The sequence below is a fragment of the Gossypium hirsutum genome, chromosome A10, assembly GCF_007990345.1.
Source record: "Gossypium hirsutum isolate 1008001.06 chromosome A10, Gossypium_hirsutum_v2.1, whole genome shotgun sequence".
NCBI classification, from domain to species: domain Eukaryota; kingdom Viridiplantae; phylum Streptophyta; class Magnoliopsida; order Malvales; family Malvaceae; genus Gossypium; species Gossypium hirsutum.
In genome coordinates this window covers 101,852,535-101,880,151 of record NC_053433.1, presented here as the reverse complement: position 1 = coordinate 101,880,151, position 27,617 = coordinate 101,852,535, and the positions used below count along the sequence as shown (strand labels likewise).

Genomic DNA, 27,617 nt, shown 5'->3' with positions numbered 1-27,617 from the left:
AAGTTGGAAATGGGCCTTGATTGATATTTTACCCCTATCATAATATTAACTAATTTAAATATTATTTAAATACATATTTGTTACTTTATAACACCATATTTAAAATAGATATTTTATTTCTCTAAAGTACTTTTTGACGGTAATATTAAACACTTAAATCTAGGGGTGAGCAAAACTCGATTCGACTCGAAAAAATCGAAAAAACTCGTATTTCGAGTTAAAAGAATAGAGTTATTCGAGTTATTCGAGTTATTCGAGTCAACTCAAATTTTTTTTTAATTTCGAGTTCGAATCGAGTTGAGTTTTCGAATTCGAATAACTCGAATAATTCGAATAATTCGAATATCAAACGATAATGTTTTACATTTTTATCTCAAACTCTCAAAACTTTTTACTTTTCTCTCAAAACTTTTACTCCTTCACACTTTTCCCCAAAAACTTTTACTCCCCTCCCATCCCAACCCCCAATCTACCCAAAATTGATTTTCCACCAAAATTTTACTCTCCCATTTACTTTTTTCTCAAAATTTTACTCCCAAAAACCCTCAAAACTTTTTATTTTCCCCAAAATTTTTACTCCCTCCCACTTTCCCCCTAAAACTTTTACTCCTTTCCCATCCCACCTCCCATCTACCCCAAACCCATCCCCCCAATTTTTTTTTTAATATTTTTCCTCCACAATTTTACTCCTCCATTTACTTTTCCTCAAACTTTTATTCCCCAAAACTTTTTATTTTCTTCCTAAACTTTTGCTTCTCACCCTTTACTCTCAAATAAAAAATTAAAATTATTCAAAAAATATCACTAAACATAAATAGTAATAATTTTATTTATATATACTATTTATATTATTAAATTAAATTTCACATTTTATATTATTTATATTATTGAATTGTTTAGTCATATTAAATATTTATATTAAAATTGAATTATTAATTATGCCATAAAATATTCGTGCTGAAGTTTTATATTGGTATCAATTTCACATTTTATATTTAAAATAACTTTTATTTAAAAAATCACATTTTTACATTTAATATATTTTTTAATTCCAAAATAGATAGTGACAAGAATCTAAAGATAATTGAAACAACTAAGCAAGCAAAGAAGTTAACCCGTATATATAAAAAATTAATAAATAAATTATGAGGTGATGAAAGTTAATAAAAAATTTGATTAAGGTGGACAAATTTTATTATTATAGGTGATAGTGGTTACAAGGACCAAATATTATTTTTTAAAATTTAACTCGAACAAATATATTCGATTCGATTCGATTCAAATTCTATCTCACTTGACTCGATTCGAAAAAATTTCAAATCAAATTAGGATGATAAAATATGATTCGTCAACTCGATTAACTCAAAAATTTTTCATTCGATTCGATCGAACACTCACCCCTACTTAAATCTTAAACCAAACTTTTAAATGTATTCTTAAAATCACTTTGCCACGTCATTTTTTAAAAACACCTCTAAAAAGCAATGCTTAACTAGCCCGGATATAACAGGATGGTTAAAATAAAGTGTTTTTTTTAATACTGTGATAATATTTTTAATGCTCATAAGTTGGAGAGAAGATGTAATAATATATATATTACCATTATCATTTAATTTACTTGCAATACATTAAATATAAATTTCCTAAAAAATATTATGCATTATTGTTATATATGAATATTTTCTTTTAAGCTTTTGAGCATCATAAAAGAGGATAAAAGATAAGAGAAGAGGGAAGGTAATATACCTTTTCACTTTATGAATTATACGTAAATTCTTATTTTTTTAACGCTAAAGAAACTCGTTTCTTCTCTATAAATACATTTATAGGGAATCCATTGCCAATCCATAGAGGTATTTAGGTGTAAACAAACCAAAAGACCCAAATACACCAAACATGAACAACACCGTCTCTTTTGCTCTGCTTCACTTTGCATTTTGCTTCACTTTAGTTTCATTCACTCCTATTTCTGCCCTGGAATTGCATGGAACTGGTGCCAACATGGTCGAAACAACTTGCCAAAAGACACCCTTTTACAATCTATGCATCTCGGCTCTTAAATCCGACCCTCGAAGTTCCGGTGCAAACGTAGCGGGGCTAGCGCAAATCGGAACTGATAAACTGAAGGCCAAAGCCACCGCAACGCTGCGGCAGATCACAGCGCTGCTTAAAGTGGCCAAAGATCCGAAGCTGAAAATGGCCTTGCGTGACTGTGCTGATTATTACAACGCCATTGTTAAATACGATATCCCGGTAGCTGTAGAAGCTGTCACGAAAGGCGACCCAAAGTTCGGTGTCGAGGGGGCGACGGATGCAGCTAATGAAGCCGATGCTTGTGGCAGGGGATTCAAAAACCAACCCAAGTTTCCAATATATGCTAGCAACAAGGTTGTCCATGATCTTTCTGCTGTGGTTGCTTCCATTGTCCAATTATTACTATGAGGACGATGAAATGTTTTAACTGTTCTGCAAGAAACTTACTGTCTAATGGCAAGTAATGGGCAATAAAAATGTATGTAAAGATGTGTTATAGATGTTATGAAAAATGGATAAAGAGTGAAATGATTAGTGGTTTTGTTTAAAAGAAGAATGGATGATTGGCATTGAAACAGTATGTCAATCATTAATTGTCCTCCAATCACATCTTTCCAACACAGATCCTTGAGAGACAATGATGTCTCCCCTGTCTGAAGACGCCAAACTATGTTATTACAAATCGCGGAACGTTATCACTAAAGATCCCATATATTTTATTATAGACAGCAACGGAGTCAAGAATTATGCAGTGAGGACTGAGATATAATTAAAAATGGATTAAATTGAAGTATTGTATTGTAAGAAGGGCTAGAAATCGAATTAGACCATTTAACTAAAGGTTCAAAGCCACCCCTTATTATAAAATTATTAGGATTTCAAGAATTGCCTAGTTTTGTTGGCTCTAAACGAGGAGTGAGTCCAATCAGGCCTTAAAATGGTGAATATTATTTGGCGGGAAAAGAGAGAATATACCTTTTTTCTCTTCAACTTAACAAAAAAAATTATTTTAATCTTTTATTTAATTTTTCCTTTTTTTAATTATTGAATTTATATTTTTTATCAAATCACCTTACAATAAATAAAAAAATTAACATTTATTAGATTTATTAACGTGGCATACACGTGGATTGCCACGTATGTAAATATACATAAATATTTAATTAATTTTTTAAAAATTTTAATTTTTAAAAATAATTTTTATATATATTTAAAATTTTTAAATTTTAAAAAATTAATTAAATGGTGACATGACACTTACATGGCAAAAAATATAAATTTAAAAGTTAAAAAATAAAATTAAATAAAATACTAAAATTATTTTTTTATATAAAATTAGGAGCTAAATAAATTATTATATAGATATAATAAAGAGTGCCTGAGCCAATGAATTTGGATTCCAATTAGATATGTTTCAACTGAAATTGCAAAGATATATGTATATATATAGAGTGATGTCATTTGCCTGCTTTAGATAAAGTTGGCAGCATTTGGCACTATGCTCATCACACCTGATGCGAACCAAAGCAACAAACTTTTCTAAAAGGGACCATAACTTTCCGTCATTCATTTGTCCATTGTATCATTAGTCAAATCCATTGATAATAACTTTAAATTTCATCCTTAAATTAGATTAATTTTCTCATATTAACTAAAGTACCTGAAAATCATCAAATCATTCAGATGTTTTTTTTTTCTCTAATTTATCATCATTTAATACAAAAGATACCTAAACAATCAGTCTCAAAGTAACAATGAGGCAATGGATTTAAGAACAGCAGAAAGATCATGCACGGCCTACTTTCGATACGAGATCGGTGACCTCCGTCGCTTTCCGAACCTGTTTCTGCACCTCTGAGCTTCATTTCCAGCTATTTAAGGATGCGGAATTTCTAAATCTGAATAATTTTTTTAATATAAAAAAATGTGAATTCTTTTCAGATTTTTTTATAAAATAAATTAATTTAATTTTTTTAAAAAGCATTAACGATTTAATTATAAAAAAATTTAAAAGAAAAAAATCACACTATATAAAATTAAATATTTCTTTCTAATATGTAAAAATAATAATTAATACTGTATTAAAAATTTCATAAATATCATTATAATTCCAAAAAGTAAATTTAAAAAATTTGGCCTTATTCCTATTTCTCAATACTAGGCACCTTAAATTATACTCTCTGCTTTTTCATAATATAGAACTCATCAATGATAAAATCTGTTGAAATTTCTCAAGCTATCTTTTTTTCGATGTATGTCACAAAATAAGTTGAAATAAAATTATCTTCTATTCTATTACGAAGCCTTGTCTTCACAATTTTCATGGCTGAAAATGCTTGTTTAGTTGTTACAGTACACACGGGAAGAGTTAGCACAAAACGAATAATTTTATCAAGAGGATAAATACTTGACTTATTTATTTTAGCTAGCACTTAACACAACTTGGCAACTATAGAAACTTTTTGCAACTCCGTGCTTTGATGAGCATCAAGTTGAAAATGCTCCAATTGAATCTTCACATGTGGCTTTTGTTGCTCCATAAAATCATCCAAATAAAAATCATTCATAAGGTTGCAGCTACTTTTCACTCGAAAAATTGTGTAATTATCGTAAGGATCCAAACAGGAGCTATGAACAACTAACTTTATTACCTCATCATTAAAGTGAGAATTCATTTTTGTTAGCAATGAATCAATTCTAGCAATTAATATATTAAACCAATAGTGATACTGAATTGTGATGTTGTCTCTCTGGATGTGAGACCGACCTGAACCAGCTTTGTACGAAGCATTTAAATTAGGGACTTCTATCTCATGATCTTTGTAAATATTATGGCTTATGGCTTAAGGGGGCGAATTATATTAAATACAATGTGGCCAAGAGAAGCGAATGTTATATAATGTGAACACCAAATTTAAAATACATAATAATTTATATATAAATTTAAAAAAATTAAAAATTTCAAAGGGGTGACCGCTCCCACCCCCTTGGATCCATCCTTGCTTCCAGCATCTATTGCACTCTTGATAGCGAATTTCAGGTTCCCTTCTACAGCGAATTTCGGATTCCCTTTTTCGATTGCTTCAATGACCCTGGAGAAAGGTTTTATATGAATCAAAGCAGCCTTTCTCAAGCTGCGGTCTTTGACACTTTTGAGCAATGTTAAAATCCGATTCAATGTGCCATCGGCTTTGGCATTGACAATATCAACCAGATGCGAGCGAGCCCCTTTACGACCGTGGTCGAACTCAAGGGATAGGGTTTCAAAGTCGAGACACAGAGATCGAGATATGGAATCCTTTTGCAAGTGGTTTCAATCAGGTTGTTGGCTGAGTAGCTTACAGTGACAAATACAGGTTCAAGTATGAATAAAGAGATGATTTTGGTCATGTTCGGGTGTTGGGAATCTGAAAGAAAATTGATTGGTGCCTTTGAAATTCAAATCACTTTCATACGCTTTGGTAAAAAAATCGTAATTATAGTCTCGAGAATTTTCTAAAAGGAAAAAAGACATCGCCAAAATAAGGCAGAACACTATTATTATGATCCTAATTAATCTGCATTTAATTTGGTTAAAATTGAATCTGTTTTTTTTTAAATCAAAGCTAAGATAAATTATGACACATTAGAATTTTTTTATTTTATTTTAGATAAATTATAAAAATAGTTATTTTTGTTTGTCTCAGATTACATTTTAGTAATTTTTTTATTTTATTTTAGTCACTTATGTTATTCTTTTGTTAAGAAGTGGTCATTTTACCGTTAAACTCCGTTACCTCCCTAATGGTAGTCCTACGTGACAGTTTAAATGAGTTTTAAATGTCAAATTGGATGTCCAGTTGTTGGGATGAAAATAAGTTTTTAATTTAATAAATTTAATATGGACTGCCACATAGGACATCCAAGTTAGCATTTAAAATCCATTTGGACTACCATGTAGGACCACTGTTAAGAAGGTAACGGAGCTTAACAGTAGAGTGACCACTTTGTAATAAAATAATAACGTAAGTGACGAAAACGTAACATTTCAAACATAAATGATTAAAATATAATCTGAATTAAACAAAAGTAATTATTTTTATAATTTACCCGTTTATTTTTACAAATACATCGATTATTTAAAGCTGAAAATTAGTAATGAAAAATATAAAAAAATTCATTTTATTACAACTCAAAATAATAATTTATTCACATCTTTGAAAATTTCTGAATTGGATATATATCATTATTGGAAATAAATAACATGTATTGAACAAATACATAAAAAGAGTGAATTATTAGAACTCCTTAGAAATGGTATTTTAGTGTCATTATACTTCTATTGCCAATTAGGATTAGCATTGTGGGCAGAGAAAATGAAGAGTTTGATTACTTTGGTGATCTTTTTTTTTTCGAACTTTTCTTAGGATTGGCGCATGGGATTAGGGAAGAGAATTGACCATATTTTTCCTTCCTATTCATGCATTATTATAAGCCTAAATTTATCAATGAAGTCTTCAATCATTTCTTATTAATTAAAGATGTTTTTTTTTCAGTGTTATATTGCTAGTTGAACTGTTTTAACTATCAATCATCAATTTAATTGATTTGGTCCAATTTTGATAATACTATATATATTTAGTCATCACAAGAAATACTCATGGTTGTACAAAATTCGTTAGCAATCCTTTAGTTGGATTTAAAATATAAGATAGAAGAATCAGTAATATAAACTTATCATTAAAATCATTACCAAAGCTATCTAAATTTATATTCACTGTGCCTTGAATTTTGTCCACCACCCTATCCATATTAATTTTTAATTTATTGTTTAATAATTTTATGTAACTTTTTTCTTTTACAAAATTTGAAAATATGGAACAACTTAATATATATATATATTTAACCTATACGTTATATCAATAGTTTTTATATGATATAAATTAATGAGTTTTTTTTATATAATTATTGTAAGTTCTATTTTCCAAAATAAGGACAATTTAATATTATTTAACGAAACAACTATGAATTTGAAACATAGGGGTGTTGGAGTTCCTTTAAAATATAAAATAAAAATTTTCGAGTAATTAGAGATTAGGGGTTGTCGATGTAAGGTTTAGTAGTTAAAAAAATGTGACACTTTGCACTCGACCTGATCGTCAAATCCGAATGTGTGACATCTCATTACGTTGCCAAAGCAACTCACATCAATTATGCACACATTTCAGATAACTAAATCTCATAAATTACATTTAGTACCTAATAAAATCATTCAAGGATTTAGTGGAATATAATACGAGACAAGGGACTTCATCTCTCGAGACAAGTCTTATATTATTTTAGAAATTTTATCTTCGAAGTTTTCGTATCTCGAGGCACTACATGTTGTGTCTCAAGGCAGTGTCTCGAGGCAAGGTCCTTTATGTCTTGAGACTAGGTCTCGAGACAGACCTCTCCTGCTTTTATATTTTTGCTTCGATGTTTGAATGTCTCGAGACAAGAGTTGGAACAGGGAAAAATTAATTTAGCTTCGATATACTTTTGTCTCGAGACTAACTAGATATGTATCGAGACACCAGTCTATTGAATGCAAAACTAAGTGAAATTTGTTCTAATGGTCTCAAGAGATGTTCTTCCTATCTCGAGACTTAATGCATAAATGGTCAAATTTCCACACTTATAAGTATCCAAAAGCTTAACCAATTGAACCCAAACTTACCTTAAAATATAATCATCAAATTAAACTATCTAAACACATTCAAACATCACTTAACCAACCAATTCACACAATCAAACAAATATAAACAAACATATTTAGTTAATAATTATGAGGCGAAATTAAACTATAATAACTTTAGGCTAGTTTACAAAATTTACCAAATATAACTTAAGTAACATACTAAACCAACCTAGGTACATGCTATATGAACTCAAAACTATATATTTACATACAAAATAGGAACATAATGACTTTTAGACTGAGCTGGAGAGTTGGATGTATTAGATATGGTGCCCTAAATGTAGTATATTTGTTTTGTATACTTATATTTTTCGAAAAAAATGGTTCAATAAAAAATCCATTAATTACATTAATATCCTTTGTATATTATCTCTGATGTTTTGCACACAAAGCAAAATAGAAGCAAATATTGGCTCACTGGTTATCTAACATTTAAGTAATACTAAGCGATATTACGTGGTCAGATCGTAATAAGGAAAGACAAATTCTATTAGTAGATGAACCTAAACACATACTTAGTCTAATAAAAAATGAGCAAACCTATTGAAAGAATAAAATGTTTTCTATTAAGTCCAATTGGAAATATGTTTTGTCTTGAGCATCGGAGCAGATGACTTCCAAAAGATAGAGACATAAATGTGACTAACTAGACTGATAGTACATTGGACAGGACCTAATTAGAATAGATCCTAGATCCATTTATGGATTTATTCACTTGTGACATTCATAGTATATCATACCTTAATCCCGAGTGGATGATGGACTATGTGTGCATGAGTTGTATACTTTGATGTAAGTAAAAGCCTAAGTTCAAATGGATAAGAAACTGAAAGATGGTGTGTTGGTTATACGACTTCTATAGTATGTAACATCATTTACAATAGTGAAATTCATAACCCAACTAATGGGTAAATAATATCCTCTTATCAGCATTACATGATAGATGAAAAGTAAACATGGTAATGGGTTTTTTGTCTTTGTAATAAATGACTTGATTACTATTTGATAGTAGTTGACTTTTTATGACAGAGGAGATGTAATGGTTACCTTGAGATAAAATAGGATCATATTGGGAGAATGGATTTATCCCAAAGAGATTAAGGATATCCTATAAGGGTAACACACTTAAGATAAGGTCATTGGACAAACACTTATTAAGTAACTTTCGTAATGATATGTAATTAGGAAGAGTTCAGTTATGATACCATAGTGGAATGACTTCATGACTAAATAAGTTTATAGTTAATAAGCGAAAAGCTGGAACTTAATTATAAATTATTTGAGTCCTAATTATATATGTTCAATCAAACCCTTCACTAGCTTGTTGAAACTAGAAATAAATTACATGTAGAACCAAATGAATAGAAATGAATAAAAATAATAAAGTTAAAGAAATGGGTCACATTCATAAATGAATTTGTTTTCTCACTAAGTACAGAAAGGATTTGCGCATAGAAACAAATAAATTTGAACGTTGAGTAATGGTTACTTAGTGGTGCTAACATAATTTGAAACACCCTATACCAGGTCTAGACATTAAGACCAAATTTAAAGGCTACATCAAACCATTAAAAAAAATCCAACCTTAATTGTCTAAAGTTTAACAGTCAAAATCATTTATATAGATAAACCAACGTAAAAAACCAAATTATAAATTGAAGTCTGAAATAAACACATAAAAATATAAGTCCAGATAAAAATTTAAGTAACAAGAAAAGAAATGACTGAGTTCCTGCCACACCGACCCGCCTAAGTCTGAGGGTTACTTGTAATCCAAACAACAGACAAAATGAGTTTACAACTTAGTGCGTAACTTACATTCTCAGTTAAACAATAACTTATCAGATATGGTCACAGTTCATTATTAATCAGTAAATTCTTAGAATCAGATACAGAAACAGAGGATATCAAATACAGTTTCAAAACATTTCAAATATAGATGCAATTTTCTACCCCCAATCGCTACATACTATCTCCATCTATCTTTACACACTACATAGGGTATCAAGTACCCATCCATCCTTACACACTACTTAGTGACTATATGTCACGTTCCAAAATGATTGTAGTCAAGTTGCTAGGTCAAAATGCGATAATTCGCCAGAATCATAAATAAGTTTGTGGCTTAGCCACTCAGTTCGGCAAATTGTTAAACAGCCCACATTTCCTTCTTTTCACCATCTTGAACCCCATACAGATAAAAATTTAATAGAAATTAGATATGCGTATACATAAATACCAATTCAAATCATGCTCATGTAAGGTGGGCCTAAGTAAGATCACACAGACCCTACAGTAGGCTTACGTTTAATTCGAAACCTTAGGGAAAAAAAACTTGATTTTTGACCCACACACTCGTGTGGATTTACACGGCCTAGTCGACTGGCTCGTATGGTTCATACGACCTAGCACACGCTCGTATGGCCTTCTTAGTGTCATCACAGCCTAACACACAGTTGTATAGCTCAAAACAATGAGTTACAAGGTCTAGTGCACGGTCTAGCATACACCTGTGTGACTTAAGACCCAAAAATTTCTCTCACATAGCCTAGACATACGCCCGTGTCCCTAGCCCAATGACCCAAAATTCCAAAATAGTGAGTTACACGGCTTGGACATAAGCCCGTGTGCCTTTAATTCTAAAATAGTGAGTTACCCGACTTGCTACATGGCCTAACACACGGCCGTGTAGCTCACACGGCCTACCACATGGCCTGACACATTACCGTGTAGCATCCACAGCCATGCTGTTCGGCGTTTCCAAATCACAAAATTTTAAATTTTCGTTACATACCTGATGTAGTTTGATGCCGATACAAGGCAGAGAAATCCATAACCTAAAAACAACCAACCAATGTCCAATTTAACGAATTAATCAAACTAAAAATGCTAACTTAACAGTCAAAATGAATTATGTTGAAAACTTCGACGCAAAATCCCGAAACATAAATTATTCGCTTACCAATAATTGAACAACTACTAAGCGAAACTAACTTGCTGGAGGAACACTCTTCTCAAGATCTTCACCTAAGCGAAAACAAATCGAACATTTAACAAGGAGTTGAGAATCACTAACAGTAACATCCGACCTTAACGAACCATACAAAATCTAATAAAAATAGAAAGAAAATAATGACAAAACTTACGCAAAATTCTTACAATCGAAGCAATGAACTACATAGAACGCCCAATTGAAGTCGGTAGCAATCTTACGAAAATAATTAAAAGTAAGAAAAAAAAGGAAAAACAAACAAAAAAAATAGGAGAAGCATGTTATAGAGAGAAAATGAGAAGGAGACAAAAAAAGTTTAAGACAAAAAGAACTTATTTAATTAAAAAAATAAACAAAATTTATTTACCAAATACTAAAAATATTTCCTTGACGTCTGTGCAGATATTCGAGCACAATACCAAAAAGTATATAGAAGCTTAACCATCAAACCAGCAGGCTCATTCTTGACACAGATTAATGCAGAAATAAACTTAAGTCGAGAATTCAAGAATAAGGGTTAAACTAGAATAAACAGTAAAATCTCAGGAAGAAAGACTCAAACCCTTGATCTCAAACACATAAACAAAACACTTAACCACAAATACAAAGGCTAAATTCTATCATAATTTAACAAATAACACTCAATCTTTTTCTAGGATCGAGAAGTAAAACATAGGTCTCTTTTAAAGATAATTGAAGTCAAGATTCTATGCAATCTTACAATCTCGGAGACATAAAACTTAGCCAATTTTTAAAGTGAATAATCAGTCTTAACCGGAAGAAAGTGAGTAGACTTAGTCAATTGATCTATGATGACCCAAACCGAATCATTCTTAGTAGGTGTCAAAAGTAATCCACTAACGAAATCCATAATCACATGCTCCCATTTCTAAAGGGGAATCTTAATTGGTTATAGCAGACCTGAAGGCAGCTGGTGCTCAGCCTTAACCTTCTGACATGTCAGGCTACATGAAACAAAGTTAGTTGTCTCTTGTTTCAAACTGGGCCACCAATAAAGCTCTCGGAGATCCTTGGACATCTTATTCCCACCAGGGTGCATAGCAAAAAGACTACTATGTACTTCTCGCAAAATTGACTATCTCAACTCAACATATTTAGGCACACAGATCCAACCCCTGAAACACAGTACCCTATCATTGTTTAGTCCAAAATCGAAAGTCCCACCATCTTTAACTTGAGAAAAATAGAAAACTAGAGACTTATCACTTAACTATTTAGCTCAAATTTGATCAGCCCAGGCCAGCTTAACTTGCAACTTGGCCAATAGACTAATATCATTTAACAAACTCAGGCAAGCAAACATTGCTTTCAGATCAGTCATCTATCTACGACTAAGAGCATCGACCACAACATTGGCCTTACCGAGATGATACTCTATCGTACATTCATAATCTTTAAGCACATCAACCCATTTATGTTGTCTAAGGTTTAACTCCTTTTGAGTTAGCAAATACTTAAGAATCTTATGATCAGTATAAATGATACACCTCTCACCATACAAGTAGTGCATTTAGATTTTCAGAGCTAAGACAACCACAACCAACTCAGGTTATGTATCGAATAGTTACCCTCGTGTGACTTAATCTATAGAGATGCATAAGCCACGACCTTACTATCATGCATCAAAACGTAGCCTAAATCGACATGCAAAGCATTGTTGTAGGCAAAAAATTCTCTACCAGATTCAAGCTGTACCAGAATAGATGTTAGAGTCAGAATAGACTTGACCTTTCAAAGCTTGTTTCCTTCTCATCAAACCATACAAAGGGTGCTTTTTTCGAAATAGCTTAGTTAGGGGAGCTGTGATAAGCGAGAACCCCTCAACAACTCTTCAATAATAACTTGCCAAACTAAGAAAACTCTGAATCTCAGACACATTCCTCACCTGTTTCCACTTGATCACAGTCTCAATCTTTTTAGTGTCAATTTGGATCCCCTTAGCTGACACTACAAGACCCAGAATAGTAACCACTTGTAATCATAATTCACACTTGCTAAACTTAGCATACAACTGTTTCTCGTGGAGTATTTGCAGAATTATTCGAAGATGCTCAGCATGCTCACCCTCAATTTTAGAATAAATCAGAATGTCATCGATGAAAACTATGACGAATTGATCCAAATATGGCTGAAATACCCAGTTCATCAAATCCATAAACGCGGCTGGAGCATTGTCAAACCGAAGGGCAAAGTAGGAACTCGTAATTTCCATAACAAATCTTGAAAGCAGTCTTATACATATCAGTCTCCTTAACCTTGAGATGATATCTAGAATGAATATTGATTTTGAAAAATATAGATGCCCTACGGAACTAATCGAACAGATCGTCGATCCTCGAAAGCGGATACCTATTCTTTACCGTCAACTTAGTCAGCTGACGATAATCCACACATATCATCATCGTGCCATCCTTTTTCTTAACAAACAGAACCAGTACTCCCTACAGGAACACACTCAGTCAGATGAACCCTCGATCGAGAAGTTCCTAAAGCTGGGCCTTTAGTTCCATAAACGCCTTTGGTTCCATGCGGTAATGAGCAATAGAAAAGGAGCAGTATCTGGTAGCAGATTAATATCAAACTCGACCTCTCTATCTGGAGGCATTCCTGACAATTCTTTAGGAAAAATGTCTTGGAAATCCCTTACGGTACAAATGTCTTTAACAGAAAGTTTTGTAGAATCAGAATAAGACACAAGGTCCAGATATGCCTCACAACCTTTCCTAACTAGTTTTTCAACTACAAGGGTGGAGATCACATTAAAAAGGTAATATTGACGCTCATCGACTAGAAAATTATTGGTATCCTCATCTGATCTAAGAATTACCCTATTAGAGGTATAATTTAAACTGGCTCGATGTTCCACAAGCAAATCCATTCCCAAACTCAGATTAAACTTTCCAAATGACAACTCCATTAGGTTAGTCGAAACCACAACAGCTTGAATCTCTAACAGAACCCAGCTATACATTTTATCAATTCGGGCTAACTGACCCAAAGGACTACTTACAGAAATTTCTCTAATAGTATTCTCAGTAGATATACCCAGATTCACATAAATAGTGCTAGCTATATACGGTTGAGTAGATCTTACTCACTATAACATCAGCGTTGTTGCACACACAAGGGCATGCTATCGTGCCTCAGTTTAACTCGCACCCCGGCCCAGTGTTCTCTGTCATCGGCCAAAACCATTTCTACTTCTAACTGTAACAAGGCCCCTAGATGGCTGCTAAGCTACTCTCGGTGGCTGAACGAGACCTAGAGCTAGAGCCTGTGCATAAGCTTGCACCTGATCAGATAGTAGATACAATCTCGAACACGATGTTCCATTAATCTGCATCAAAGACAAGCCTCCAACTTCCTCTATCACTTGCTTGGATGGTGTCTCCCACAATCACTACAGGTCTGAATTTCACTCGTTGCAACTAGTGCCTCAGTCCTCGGAGGCCCTTCAAATCTAGCCTGTTTCTTAGGGCGTTCCACAAAACTAGTGGGACCCCAATCTCTCTTGAGCTTACTCTAACCTATCTCTAAGTCTCTTCTCTCGTGCTTAGTGCGCTTCATATTCTCTGCTATCTTTGCCTTATCAGCCAAGGCCGTAAAACCCACTCTATCTGAAGAGTTATCAGAACTCTCGGATCATATCTCAGTCCTTTCTCGAATCGAATAATCCTCTCATAGTCATTCGAAACCAAACCGCAAGCATACTTACTTAATGTCAGAAACCCAGCCTCGTATTTAGCCACAGACCTCTCAGCCTGAACCGAACTTATAAAGTCGCGTTTACAACCCTCCATACAACTCGCCCCTATACACTTGCTCTGAAAGGCGTTCATGAAGAATTCCTAAGTGATCTGTTCGGGTTGGACGCCCTGCTCAACCGTCAACCACTACTAAGAAGCCTCATCTCGAAGCAGAGATATAGCATCCTTCAATTTCTATGTAAAAGTGTAATCAATGTCATTCATAAGACACTCGGTGGCTTCTAACTAGTACTCGGCCACAGTAGGGGCGGTTCTAGTAACACCATTAAACAACTAAGCACCATTTTACTAGAGCCGTTCAGTAAACAACCCTCAGCCCACCAATCCAGAATAGGCCCCAATGACTCTCCAAAATGTACAACGTAGCCTAGGACAGCATGTTATCCCTGGCTATCAGAGTCTGAGACCCAGTCTAAATAGTAGGAGTACTAACAATCTCGCTTATCTTCAAATTGGGCATACTGCTCATACAGGATGACTCTATTCGAACTCCTCCTTGATGCTCACGGCATTCACGAGAACCATGTCTACGACTAATACGCGAACTCATTATCTCAACTTATCTACAATACCAAGAGTTTACAAATTAGTTCAAATTTTTCATCATATATCTTATTTCACAATTCCTATCAAAGTCTTTAACTGAGCCAACAGGTTCTGTTACTATAATATTTTCTAGCTAAATATATAGCTAAGTCGAAGTACTTATAGGTTTGGCGCCAGAAACTCGGTATTTTATAAAATCAGTTTTCAGAGTTACTTGAATAAATTTTTCCTTCAAAATAAGATTTAACAAAAATAGGATCCCAGAAACACATTCTAAGTTTTGAAAACCTGGCTTTGATACCATTAAATATAATATCTCATACCCGACCTAGACGTTAAGACCAAGTCTGGAGGCTAAATCAAACCATTAGAAAAATCCAACCTTAACTGTTTAAAGTTTAACAATCGAAATAATTTATATAGATAAACCAACATAGAAAACCAAATTACAAACTAAGTTCCGAAATAAACGCATAAAAGTATAAGACCAAATAAAATATTAAGTAATAAGAAAAGAGATTGCCAAACTCCTGCCACACCGACCCATCTAAGTCTGGGGCCTACTTGTAAGCTAAACAACAGACAAAATGAGTCTATAACTTAGTGCGTAACTTACATTCTCATTTAAACAACATATCAAATATGGTCACAGTTTATTATTAATCAGTAAATTTTCAAAATCAGATGCAGAAACAGAAACAAAAAATATCATACACAGTTTCAGAATATCTTAGATACAAATGTAATTTCCTACCCCAACCGCTACACACCATCTTCATCTATCCCTACACACCACATATAGTATCAAGTATCCATCCATCTCTACACACCATTTAGTGAATAGATGTCACGTTCTAAAATGATTGCAGTCAAGCTGCCAAGTCAAAATGTGATAATTCGCCAGAATTAGAAATAAGTTTGTGGCTTAGCCACTCAGTTCGAAAAATTGTTAAACTGCCCACACTTCATTCTTTTCACCATCCCAAACCCAATGCAGATACAGATTTAACATAAATTAGATATATGTGTACAGAAATATCAATTCAGATCATACCCATGTAAGGTTATCGCACTTATTCATTAGAATTCATATTTTATATATAAAAATAACAGACTATTGAGTGACAGGTTCTCAGATAATGATGGTTACGGCATTAGGGAAAAATAATGGTTTTTTACCCACACGCTTGAGTGGATTCACACGACCTAGGTGACTGACCCGTGTGGCCTTTTTAGTGTCACACGCGACCTGTAATATGGCTATATGGCTCAAAATAGTGAGTTACAAGGTCTAACGCATGGTCTAGCACACGCACGTGTGACTCAAGACTCGAAAATGTTACCCATACGACCTGGACACACGCTCGTATCCCTAGCCCATGTGCCTCTAATTCTAAAACATTGAGTTACACGGCTTACCACACGGTCTACCACATAGCTGTGTGGCATTGATAGCCATATTTTTCACAGAGTTTTGGGTTTTCATTACACACCTTATGTAGTTTTGATGTCGGAACAACGAAGAGAAATCTCGAACCTAAAAATAACCAACCAATGTCCAATTTAATGAATGAACCAAACTAAATTCGCTAACTTAACAATAGAATTGAATTACATCGAAAACTTTGACGCAAAACCCTTAAACACGAATTATTCACTTACCAACGATCAAACAACCACTAAGTGGAACTAACTCACTGGAGGAACATACCTCTCAAGATCTTCGCGTAAACAAAAGCAAATCAAACAATTAACAAAGAGTTGAGCATTACTAACAGTAACATTCGAACTCGACAAACCATATGAAATCTAGTGAAAACAAAAAGAAAATAACGACAAAACTTACATAAAAACCTTACAATCGAAGCAAAGAACCACACAGAACGCCCAATTAAACTTGGTAGCAATCTTACGGTAGCAATTAAAAGTAAGAAAAAAGAAAAAGAAAAAGAAACAATAAGAATTGGAGAAGAATGGTATCAGGAGGAAAGAAGAAGAACGTTAAAAAGAAGAAGTTTAAAGCAAAAAGAAAATATTTAATTTTAAAAAATAACCTAAATTTATTTACCAAATGGAAATAATATTTCCTTGACGCATGTCTAAATACTCGAACACATGATCAAAAAGTATATAGAAGCTTAACTATCAAACCAATGGGCTTATTCTTGACATAGATTAACGCAGAAATAAACTTAAGTCAAGAATTTAAGAATAAGGTTAAACCAGAATAAACAGTAAAAATTCAGGAGGAAAGACTTAAACCCTCGATCTCAAACTCAAACAAAACACTTAACCACAGATATAAAGACTAAATTCTATCAGAATTTAACAAACAACACTCAAATTTTTAGGGCGTTACATAATTTGAATTCTATTATAAACAAAACAAAATCAAATAGAAAAAAGAACAAGATAAGTCAAGTTAACCAATAACCATTTCAGTATTAACATGAAGAATACATATACATCGTTAAATCATATATCATTTCACGTTGTTCACATAAATGGTTCGCTCGATTATTCATTATAGTTTCCGATACACCCTCAAGGTATTTGCATATAGTTTAACATATAATTGTATTATTTCAACATTTTTATCTCATTTAGCTAGACATGTATACAGTTAGCATTAATACCTTTTTAATCTATATTAATAAATATCAGACAATCCACCAACACACCAAAGGAGTATTAAAGTGTTAATAGGGCATAAATGCATTGATCCTACCAACTACTTCAGAATACACTCATACCTCCAGGGAATTTCAGTTGGTGCAACGTTCTCGACCCCCAGGGTATTAAGGAACTATTACAATATATATAAGCGCATAGAGCTATGTAATAGCCCGAATTTCAGTGATGTTGGAAATAGTGGTTCGAGACCATCAAATCCAACAAATAAACTCGTAGATTATATTATTTAATATTTACGAGCCAAATGTAGTTTTTAAAAGATTTTTGAAATAGTAAATTGTGTTTTATAAAGATTTATTTGGTCAAGAAATTGAGAAAAAGAGGTATCGAGATCTTGGTGTTATAAACCGAGCCATAAATATTTTTATGAATATTTACAGAGTGTCAATAAGGAAGTATTAAAATTTCGTTAGAAAATTTTGACGTTTGGGTGGTTAATTAAATAAAAAGGACTAAATTAGAAAATGTGTAAAAGTTGCTAAAAGGATTAAATAGCTCAATTGTCAAATGAGGAAGGACCTAAAGTGCAAATAAGCCCAAAGAAGATATTTTAGGCGGCAATAGCTGAGAAAAATCAGGAAATGGGTGAAATAAGGGTAAAATTGGAAAATTGCCAAAATTAGCTAAATAAAAATGGGACTAAATTGGAATATCTAGAATTCTCTTCATTTATCTTCATATTCATCAGCTGAAAAATAGCCATGGAAGAGGGTTCAAGCTGGTTTTCGTACTCTAGCTTCATGTAAGTTTAATTCTTGCTTTCTCCTTGAAATTTCTATGTTTTTGGACTTTTATAATTGGGTCCAACTTATTATTTCATTAGTTTTTGATTCCATGGCTAATATTTAAAGTTGTTATGGATGAGTGCTGCAAGAATATGATGAATAAACATATAATTGAAGCTTTAATTTTGATATATGATGATTTTATCAAATAAAACTGATGGAAATTTTTTTAGGACCTAATTGTGAAGAGTTTGGAAATAAGGTCTAGTGCTAAAATTTTAATTTTAAAGGGTTATGAAGTAGTTTAAAATGATAGAATAAAGTATTAATTGATAAAAATTAGCTCAATTGAGGGGTTAATTGAGCAATGACTGAATTGTATGAACTGTGAAATTAATTTTTAGTGAAGAAGGGTTGGAACTGTCAGACAGCAGAACATGGGTAACTTTAAAGAATAAAATGTACCTATTGATTAAACTAAAAATTCTGAAAATTTTATAATAAGAAGATACATAAGTCTAGTTTCAGGGAAAATTAGCGGATCTTAATTTGGAGTTCTGTAGTTCGAGATAAAAATAATTTAGTGACTGTGACACAGATGGATAGCTTGAACATTCACATAAGTAAATGGTGAAAATTATGAATAATGTTACTTACAAGTGTGTTATTTATACTAAGGATGTGGATGGAGAGGAGGAGGAGGAAAAATATATGAATGACTCGTGTATAAATTGATCACATGCCCGATTATAGTCGATAAGTGTTGAATTAGAAATGATATAATGTTTTATTTGGAATATTTATTATGAAATTATGATTATCGTTATAATACAAAAATCGAACTTGTGAGTTTATATGGCTAAATTTTAGTGATCATTTGTTAATTTTATGAATTTCATAATGTGTTATTTCGTATGTATTGATGATAAAATCGTGAATAATGTAAAAGCATGAAAATTGAATAAATGATCAAATTGAGCACTTCAGTTCAGTGACAAGATGAATTGACGGAAAAGACCATGGTTGGACCATGGCAACAAGTGATAAGTGATAGCTTCGGCTACACTTATCTGATCAAGGATAAGTGAAAGTGATAAGTGATAGCTTCGGCTACACTTATCTGATCAAGGACAAATGACAAGTGAAAAGTGGTAGCTTTAGCTACCTAATCAGTGAAAAGTGGTAGCTTCGGCTACCTGATCAGTGAATAGTGGTAGCTTCGGCTAAAAGTGACAAGTGATTTCCGTGTAAGACCATATTTGGGATATGGCGTCGGTGTGATATGTGTATAAGATGTAACACCATAGCTAGGTTATGGTATTTTAGTAAAAGGTGATGAGTTGATGGATAAGTCCATGGTTTCACCATGACGGTAAGACTATAACTGAGCTATGGCATTCTAGTGAAAAGACCATAGCTATGCTATGGCATCAGTGATTATCAGTGATTATCAGTGAAATTCAGTGCATACTGGTGCAGACTAATTCCATAAGATGTTCACTAATTTGACAAAGTTTGGCAAGTATTACATGGAATTATGTGATATAAGGAAATACGAGTTGATGAGACATGAACATAAAACTTGGTTGATGAATGAGTTCATTTGTGATTATATATTTCTACACCTTGAGTGTATTATCCGTATGAATTGGTATTACAAATGAGTTAATGAGAAATGTTCTAATATGAAATAATCTGAATTCGAAATGAAATATCATGAAAATGTACGTGAAATACATTAGTATGTCTTGTATATGTTATTTGAATTCATAAATGTGGAAAGTAAATGTATGTGGCAATATGAGATGATGATATCTGTACATGGAATATATTGATGAATACGTACATCCAAATTTATATGATAGATTTTAGTGAACATTGAAATTAGGCTCAATAAGTGATTTGTCAATTTAAATCGTGATTGGCAGGAAGAGTTAGTGAATTGCATGTTTATGAATTGTTACACGTTTTTGTCTGAAATACGAGGAAGTGATGGTAATTGATACATAGGAATATGAAACTATGATATATATATATAAAAACATGGAATATGTTTGATAAATGTGTTCATTTATAATTATAGAATTGTGCACCTCAAGCGCACTATATGTGTAAAGATGATGTTTCCAATGATTTGATGAGTAAAACTCAAATATGAAGTTGTTCGAAACCAAGACAAATTGTTATGAAACTGTATATGAAATACAAAAGTATGATTGTTATATGTTATACGAATATATAATATAAAAAAAGTATAAGTACAAGAGAAATTTAATGGGAATTGAACCCATATATGTTTCTTGTTATTTACATGAAGTGTATGACAAACAAATGGCATTAAGTGTAAGGTTCGGTTGAATATCCTAAACTGGTTTTTGTATGTATTAAATGTGAGTGAAGATAAAGGATCAAATGAGTGAGAAATATGGCTGGAAAATAGCCTAATTTTTGTCCACACGGGTAGACACACAAGCGTGTGTCATAACTGTGTGTGACACACGGATTGGCAGCACGGGTGTGTACTAAGGTCGTGTGACCTGAGTTTCTTCATAGATGCAAGTCAGAGAAGTTAGATGCCCCAGAGACATGGCCATGTGAGCTACACGGCCACACCACAAGGGCGTGTGACCCTTGTAAATGAGAAAAAGTTTGGGATTTTATGAAAAAAATTTCATACAACTCCGATTTAGTCCCGACCCGAACCTAATGCATGATTTGGACCTCGAAGGTCTGTTAAAAGAACTTTTATAATCAATCTCGTATTTAAATGATAAATGATTTAAATTATATGTAAGTCTTCCGTACTCCTAGGTAATACCTTGCACTCTATTCTGGCGACGGATACGAGTAGGAGTGTTACAAGCTGAATCTCCCACCCATCAAAATAGACCCTATGATATGTCAACTATACCTATAACTCTATCCAGCATGTTAATAAGGCAATATTTCAATTTTCAATATTGTATCTCATTAAGCAAATATATATAAACATAATCAAGTAATCAAATAATCATAATCCACATAGTCAGGTATTTATGTACCTTTCAAGTACAATCACATAGCAAGTTTACCACTTTCGAGCATTTAAAGAATCGAACATATTTGAATAATTATCTAATGAATTCAAATTTTGAGAGCACAAACTAGATTAGCTATTTGTTGACTGCTTTGCCTTTCCCTTTGCTTTTCAATGTCTCGAAGTCTTAACAATTTGGTCTTGGAGCTTACGAACATGGTTAAAAGAACTTGAAACTTATTTGTTTCCCTTCTCCCTTGTTCGGTCTGAAATTATGAAAGAAAGGTTGATTTTTCTTTTTTTTTCTCACCCTATTTTAATTAATCATAATTAATAAACAATATTAATCTATGGTTATTATCCATTTACTAAAGATGAGTGGAAATGAATGGTTGATAACATGTCATCCCAGTAAACCATACATATTATTGATTTAATTGCTTGAATATCATTATCTTAATTACCTTTTAAGGTACTTATCAACTTAGAAATAAATTTCCCCTCATTTTAGTCACTAATCAATTTAGTCCCGTACTATTTTTAATAACCGATTTAATTCAATATCACTTAATTATTTGACCTTTCAGATTTTCACTTGACTCATAATTATTATATTTTAAATTATTTACTAATTCAACTCAATTAATTTGGTTTGAAATTAAATTATCTCCCATAAACCCAGCTCTAATCTCAATTTAAAAAAAAAATCAAATAAACCTTGACATACGCCGTTGAGGTGTCTAGGTCCAATTAAATGCCCCTAACGTAATCTTAACCCTAAATCTTAAAAATAGCCTATCATATTTTTTTTATTTTTCACGCTAAACTATCCTACCTACTTATATCCTAATGAAATTACTAAAAAGCCTTAACCTCTATATTCCAAATTTTAGAATGGATGTATTGAGATTGCAAGAAGGATATATCAATTCTATTGCAACAATAACGGATGAATTGTGAGTGTTTCTATACCTTTAAAATAAGAGTTTAAATCTATTGGAGATTGAATTCTCGATTACTTACGAATTACTAGTTTCTATATCGTTAGTCAAATGTCAAGTTCAAGTGTCCACAGGATTAATTTATGCTCTAGTCGAACAATGAAGACCAGAGACCAATACTTTATATTTTTCATGAAAAAAATTTACGAGAATGTTGGAGAATATAGTAAGACCGATAGACCTTCTAGTTATTAATGGCACGATTGTGATAGTTCATTCTCATTGTCGAAAGTACTTGGTGGATTATTAGGAGCATTCCTCGAGAATGGGAAAGATTTCAATGGGCAGTTAGTGAAATTTACATGGTTGGAGTGTTGATTTAGCCATCTACTAGAGAAAAGCTACTTTGTATGGGTTCTAATATCCTCCAATTGATTAAAAGAGTGCTAATGTCAGATAAGTTTGACAATTTTGTTCTTAAACATATGACTTATAATGCTCTAAGTAGTAAATCTTTAAAACAATTTAAAGAAATTATTGAATCAAATTTATAAAAATTTATGAGCTTTAGAAACATTTTAAAATGATTTAGAAGTGGTTTAGAGGTGTCTAGGCCTTAAAGTGAGTCCTCAATAATCAAAATGGACCAAAACAGTGCAATTCGCTTAACCTAGAGTAGAGGTATTAGTACATGTGGAAGAAGTACTGATACCTCTCTCTAGTATTGTTCATTATTGCTCATTGACTTTCATGTTCCAATACATCCAAGCTTGGTATTGATACCTTAGACCCCAAAAACCAAAATTGAGTGATTGACTTCATCATTTTAGTACCTAAAAGTAATGTACTGAAACCTTGAAGAAGGGGACCAAAATTTCAATTTAATACTCAAAACATCTCATAGCTTAAATTTAAACAACCATATCTCAAATGTAACTCTTAGAAACCTTTTAAAACCTAATTGATTTGTCATAATTTGATATGTTAGATTAGGCTCTGTAAAACACTTGATGAGTTCTCTCAAGCAATTTACAAATCTTTTCTATGCTTTTGTTGATTTTCAATTTTTAGTATTAATGATTATTTTTCTTTAGTTTTAATCCTTTTGAGACCCAAATTGGTAAAATGGTGCCATTGGGAGCCTAATGGTGTATTTGAGTTTATGTAGAGAGACAACAACGGTCAAACCTTAAGGAAAACTATTTCTAATGTGGGTATCGCGACATTTATGTCAAGATGTCATGAATCTGAGCGTCCATCACCTCAAGGGAGAAAGACTTTAATGAGGAACCAACCTGGAGTAGTCTGTCGAAGATGTTGTGGCATTAATTGTGTTGTGTTGCGATACCATTGTTGATGGTTGAAGTGAATGAGCCAGGGCCATTGTCGAGGATTTCGTAACACCAAAGCTTAGGTGTCACAACACTGAAACCTAACGAATGAAAAATACCGCAAGGGCAATTTTGTGTCTAACACTAACTCCGATTAGCTCATACACTCTAAGGGCATTTTTTTTCAAACTTTAGGGTTGAATTTTGGTTGTATTAAAGCCACTTTTTTTTTCAAACTTTGGGGTTGAATTTTGGTTGTATTAAAGCCACTTTTGTTGTCAAACATAAAGGAGCCAAATTTTATCATCATTTTAGGTTCTATTTTATTTATCTTCTTCATTTTTAGCTTTAAAGTCTTTTCCTTTCTCAACTTAGTTAGTTGTAGCTGGTAGTTTCTTTAGTTTTTATTGTATCTTTCATTTTCTTGCAATTAGATACAAAAAGTCTTCTTTGTATTTTGATTTCTCTTTAAAGCATCTTATAGATTTAAGCTTTGTTAAGCTTCAAAAGTGTAAAAGTCTCAGCTTTAGTTGAGCTTTCATCACCACTATTGCTACTATCATCTTATATAAAGAATCAATCTCAAGTCACTAAGTTTTGCTCAACATTACTTTTTATGCTTTCTTTAATGAATCATTTAAGTATGAACTTGACTAAATTGATGATGGATAGTAACTAAATCTTATGGTGGTTGGTTGATGGAAATGTTGTATGTTTAGTTTTTGGGTCAAGGACTAAATCATAACAGATGGACTAAATGGAATTGACTTCAAACCTAGAACTGATGCCTTTAAGTGAACATTTAGATTTGTGAGATCGAGAAGAGAACCTATTAAGAACCAATTTGATTGTCCCGATTTAGTTTAGTGAGATTGAGAGATAAACCGAACTAAATTATCTAATTGGGCAAAATGATGACCAAAAGGTAAAATTAGACCAATTAGGAATTCGAATCATTTAGATCCCTAATCTAATAATTGACCAGCAACATGAAAGCCAACCGACCACTTTAGTGCATTGAATTGATATTTTTATACTTTTATCTATTTTGCAATTTATTCTTTCTAGGTGTAAGTTAGTGTAATTAATCTTTGATGATAATTTTCCATACTATAATACTCAGTGAGTAGCTAGCTAGACTTTGTAATTTCACGCATTTTCATTGTTAGTCACTTTATCACCCAATCTCTCTTGGGTTTGATCATCAGAACACTGAGTGTTCCATTGTAACATAAATATTACAACTGACCTGTCACATTTATAGCTGAGTCATTTTAATTTCTGATAATTTTGTGTTGATTCTTTACTCGATGTTCATGCTTAATAAGTTCAAGTTAAGGCCACCAAATATTCACCAATCATTTGGTGAATGAAGACAAACATATGGCAAAAAAGAAGAAGCATAAAACCATTCATTTGGAAGTAAGATGAATGAATACAAAAAATTATTCAGTATACCACCATTCATTTGGCAAAACAAAAGCATAAAACCAAGATGAACATATGTTAATAAGTTCAAGCTAAGGCCACCAATTAAAATATATGGCCAACACATCATGCTTCAAGGATCAAATTTTAAAAATTACACTTCAAAGCAAGACTTTTAAGTAATGAAACTAGTATATATATAAATGAAATAGACTCCTTAGTACGTTCCATTTTAGCCACTAATCATATATAAACTAATTTCCTAGTATTCTAGCCCCACAATGGTGCGATGTCCCAAGGGTTAGGGTGAGCCAAAAAACCTTCATGTAAAATCTACGCGCAAAAACGACGCATAAGCACCAGCTTAGTAAGTTCAAATGGAAATCACAAACACTTACCTCATCCCACCATGTTTTTGGTCAATGTGTAAAGTTTAACTCTTTGATAATGATTGCATAAATGAGGAGGAATTGTAAAAAAATAATAATAAAATTCTCATATAAAGGTAACAAATCTAATTATTTATGCAATTACATTAATACCATCCATCGTATAAGAACTAATAAAATATGGTATTTATCATAGTGACATATAACATTCAATTTACTCCGAATAATCCATTTTCAATATTTTTATTTTTGTTGTCCTTAGTAAGCTTAACAAAACAAATTTCATATATTTGGAGCAAGCCAACCAAACTCTCTGAAATACTATGCTAAAAGCGTTATCATTTGAATACTATAGAAATGGATCTATATACACTTGCCTTATGGCATCAATCATAGTTTCAAACTGCATCTTCTAACATATGCATACCTTATTGACATGTCAACCATATCCTAGCTATTTAACTAAGTTTACAAAGGCATTATAAGATTCTCAATTCATTTTTTTAAAAAATCACATTAACTATTTCATAACACTTTTATTGATATAAAATTTCAATGATCACAACCATAGTTATCACCACTTCATGAAACTTCAATCATGGAAATTATGTCCACTAGTCATACATATCACTGCAAAACAATATAAAATTTTTGATAACTCATTAGTTTAACTATAGCTCCATTTCAACACTCTTTACACTTGGCCAACATTAAAAATTACCATTATGAATTAATATGCTAATTTATATTCACCCATTCAAGCACACAACACATTTAAACAAAGAAACTTGAAATTTCCACAAGAAATTACCATTAATATACCAAAATAAGAGAAAAGTCTCCTCAATCTACAAGCTTTCCCTTACATTGCTTGTAGTCCCTCTCTCTACTTCTTTCTCTTTATTAGACGATAAATACTTATATTAATAATAATAAATAGCCATTAATATGGCTTAACTACTTTCTAAGCAAATAAAAACTCAATTTAAACATGATGGGATGATGGAAAAATCATTTCTCTTACTCATAATCAAGCTTTCTCACTCTACCCAACAAACTTTTAAGTTGTGGTTGGAAGAAAATGATGAAGGAAACTAGCTGGAGTAGAGGTTTTTAGAATGGAATTTAAGAAAGAGCAAGGTTGGTGGTGAAATTTGAGGTAAGAATGGAAGAAGGAAGCAAGAAAATAGAAAAAGAAATTATCCTCCTACTTCAAGTGGTTGACAACGAGTGCAGGAAGAAGTCAAATCTCTTTATTTTGAATGCAGAATAATGGTCAAAAGTCGACAAAAAAAAAAGAGTGGTCCAAAATAAACCTTTTTTGTAAAACCATGATCCAATGGCCCTCATTTAATGCCACCTTCATCTAATAACTCCAATTATAAACTCTTATAAATTGACTAACTTACTCCTCTAATGGTAAAATTGCACATCTTAAACACTTCTCACTAAGTCTATGACTCACTCAATGACATTATTACCACACTTCAATAATAATTCCCAATGTCACACTCTACTATAAAATTACTAATTAATGTAAGTTTTATTTTTCGAAATTTTATTACACTTCCTTGAATAGTGCCACATAGGACATCATAATTTTTGGGATGTTACATCATTACTATGATAAAGTTGGTGACATTAGACCTTAATGTTATAAGCTCCTTAATGATTTGAGATGGGAGAAAAATATAAAGGTTGCACACAGTGTTCCTATATCTTAAAAGAAAATGTGGGTGAGAAAAGTTTAACATCCAATCAATTATGAAGATCAACGAGAGATTGATGCTCAAGTCAAACGTGAAGTTACCCTTGAAGACCATATTGAAGATAAAGGGATTGCCATGAATACTCAATTAAAGTTTTATAAAGATAAAAGGTGTGCAAATTTGTGAAGATCATAAAGGTGGTAAAGGTCCCAATTGTTCTACCAGTTAGAATGCTTTTTTATATAGCAGAATGTCATATCCCCTTAATGAACTTTAAAATGGAGCAAGGGGAGTGTATTATCCTT

At 32.4% G+C, this 27,617-nt stretch overlaps 1 protein-coding gene across 1 annotated transcript; it reads left to right on the top strand.

The window, feature by feature from the left end:
• The first annotated feature begins 1,711 nt into the window (after positions 1-1,711).
• Positions 1,712-2,568, top strand: LOC107895483 (cell wall / vacuolar inhibitor of fructosidase 1). The gene has a single exon (XM_016820754.2). The coding sequence runs from the start codon at positions 1,897-1,899 to the stop codon at positions 2,440-2,442; it is 546 nt and encodes a 181-aa protein (XP_016676243.1). The 5' UTR covers positions 1,712-1,896; the 3' UTR covers positions 2,443-2,568.
• The last annotated feature ends 25,049 nt before the right edge of the window (positions 2,569-27,617 follow it).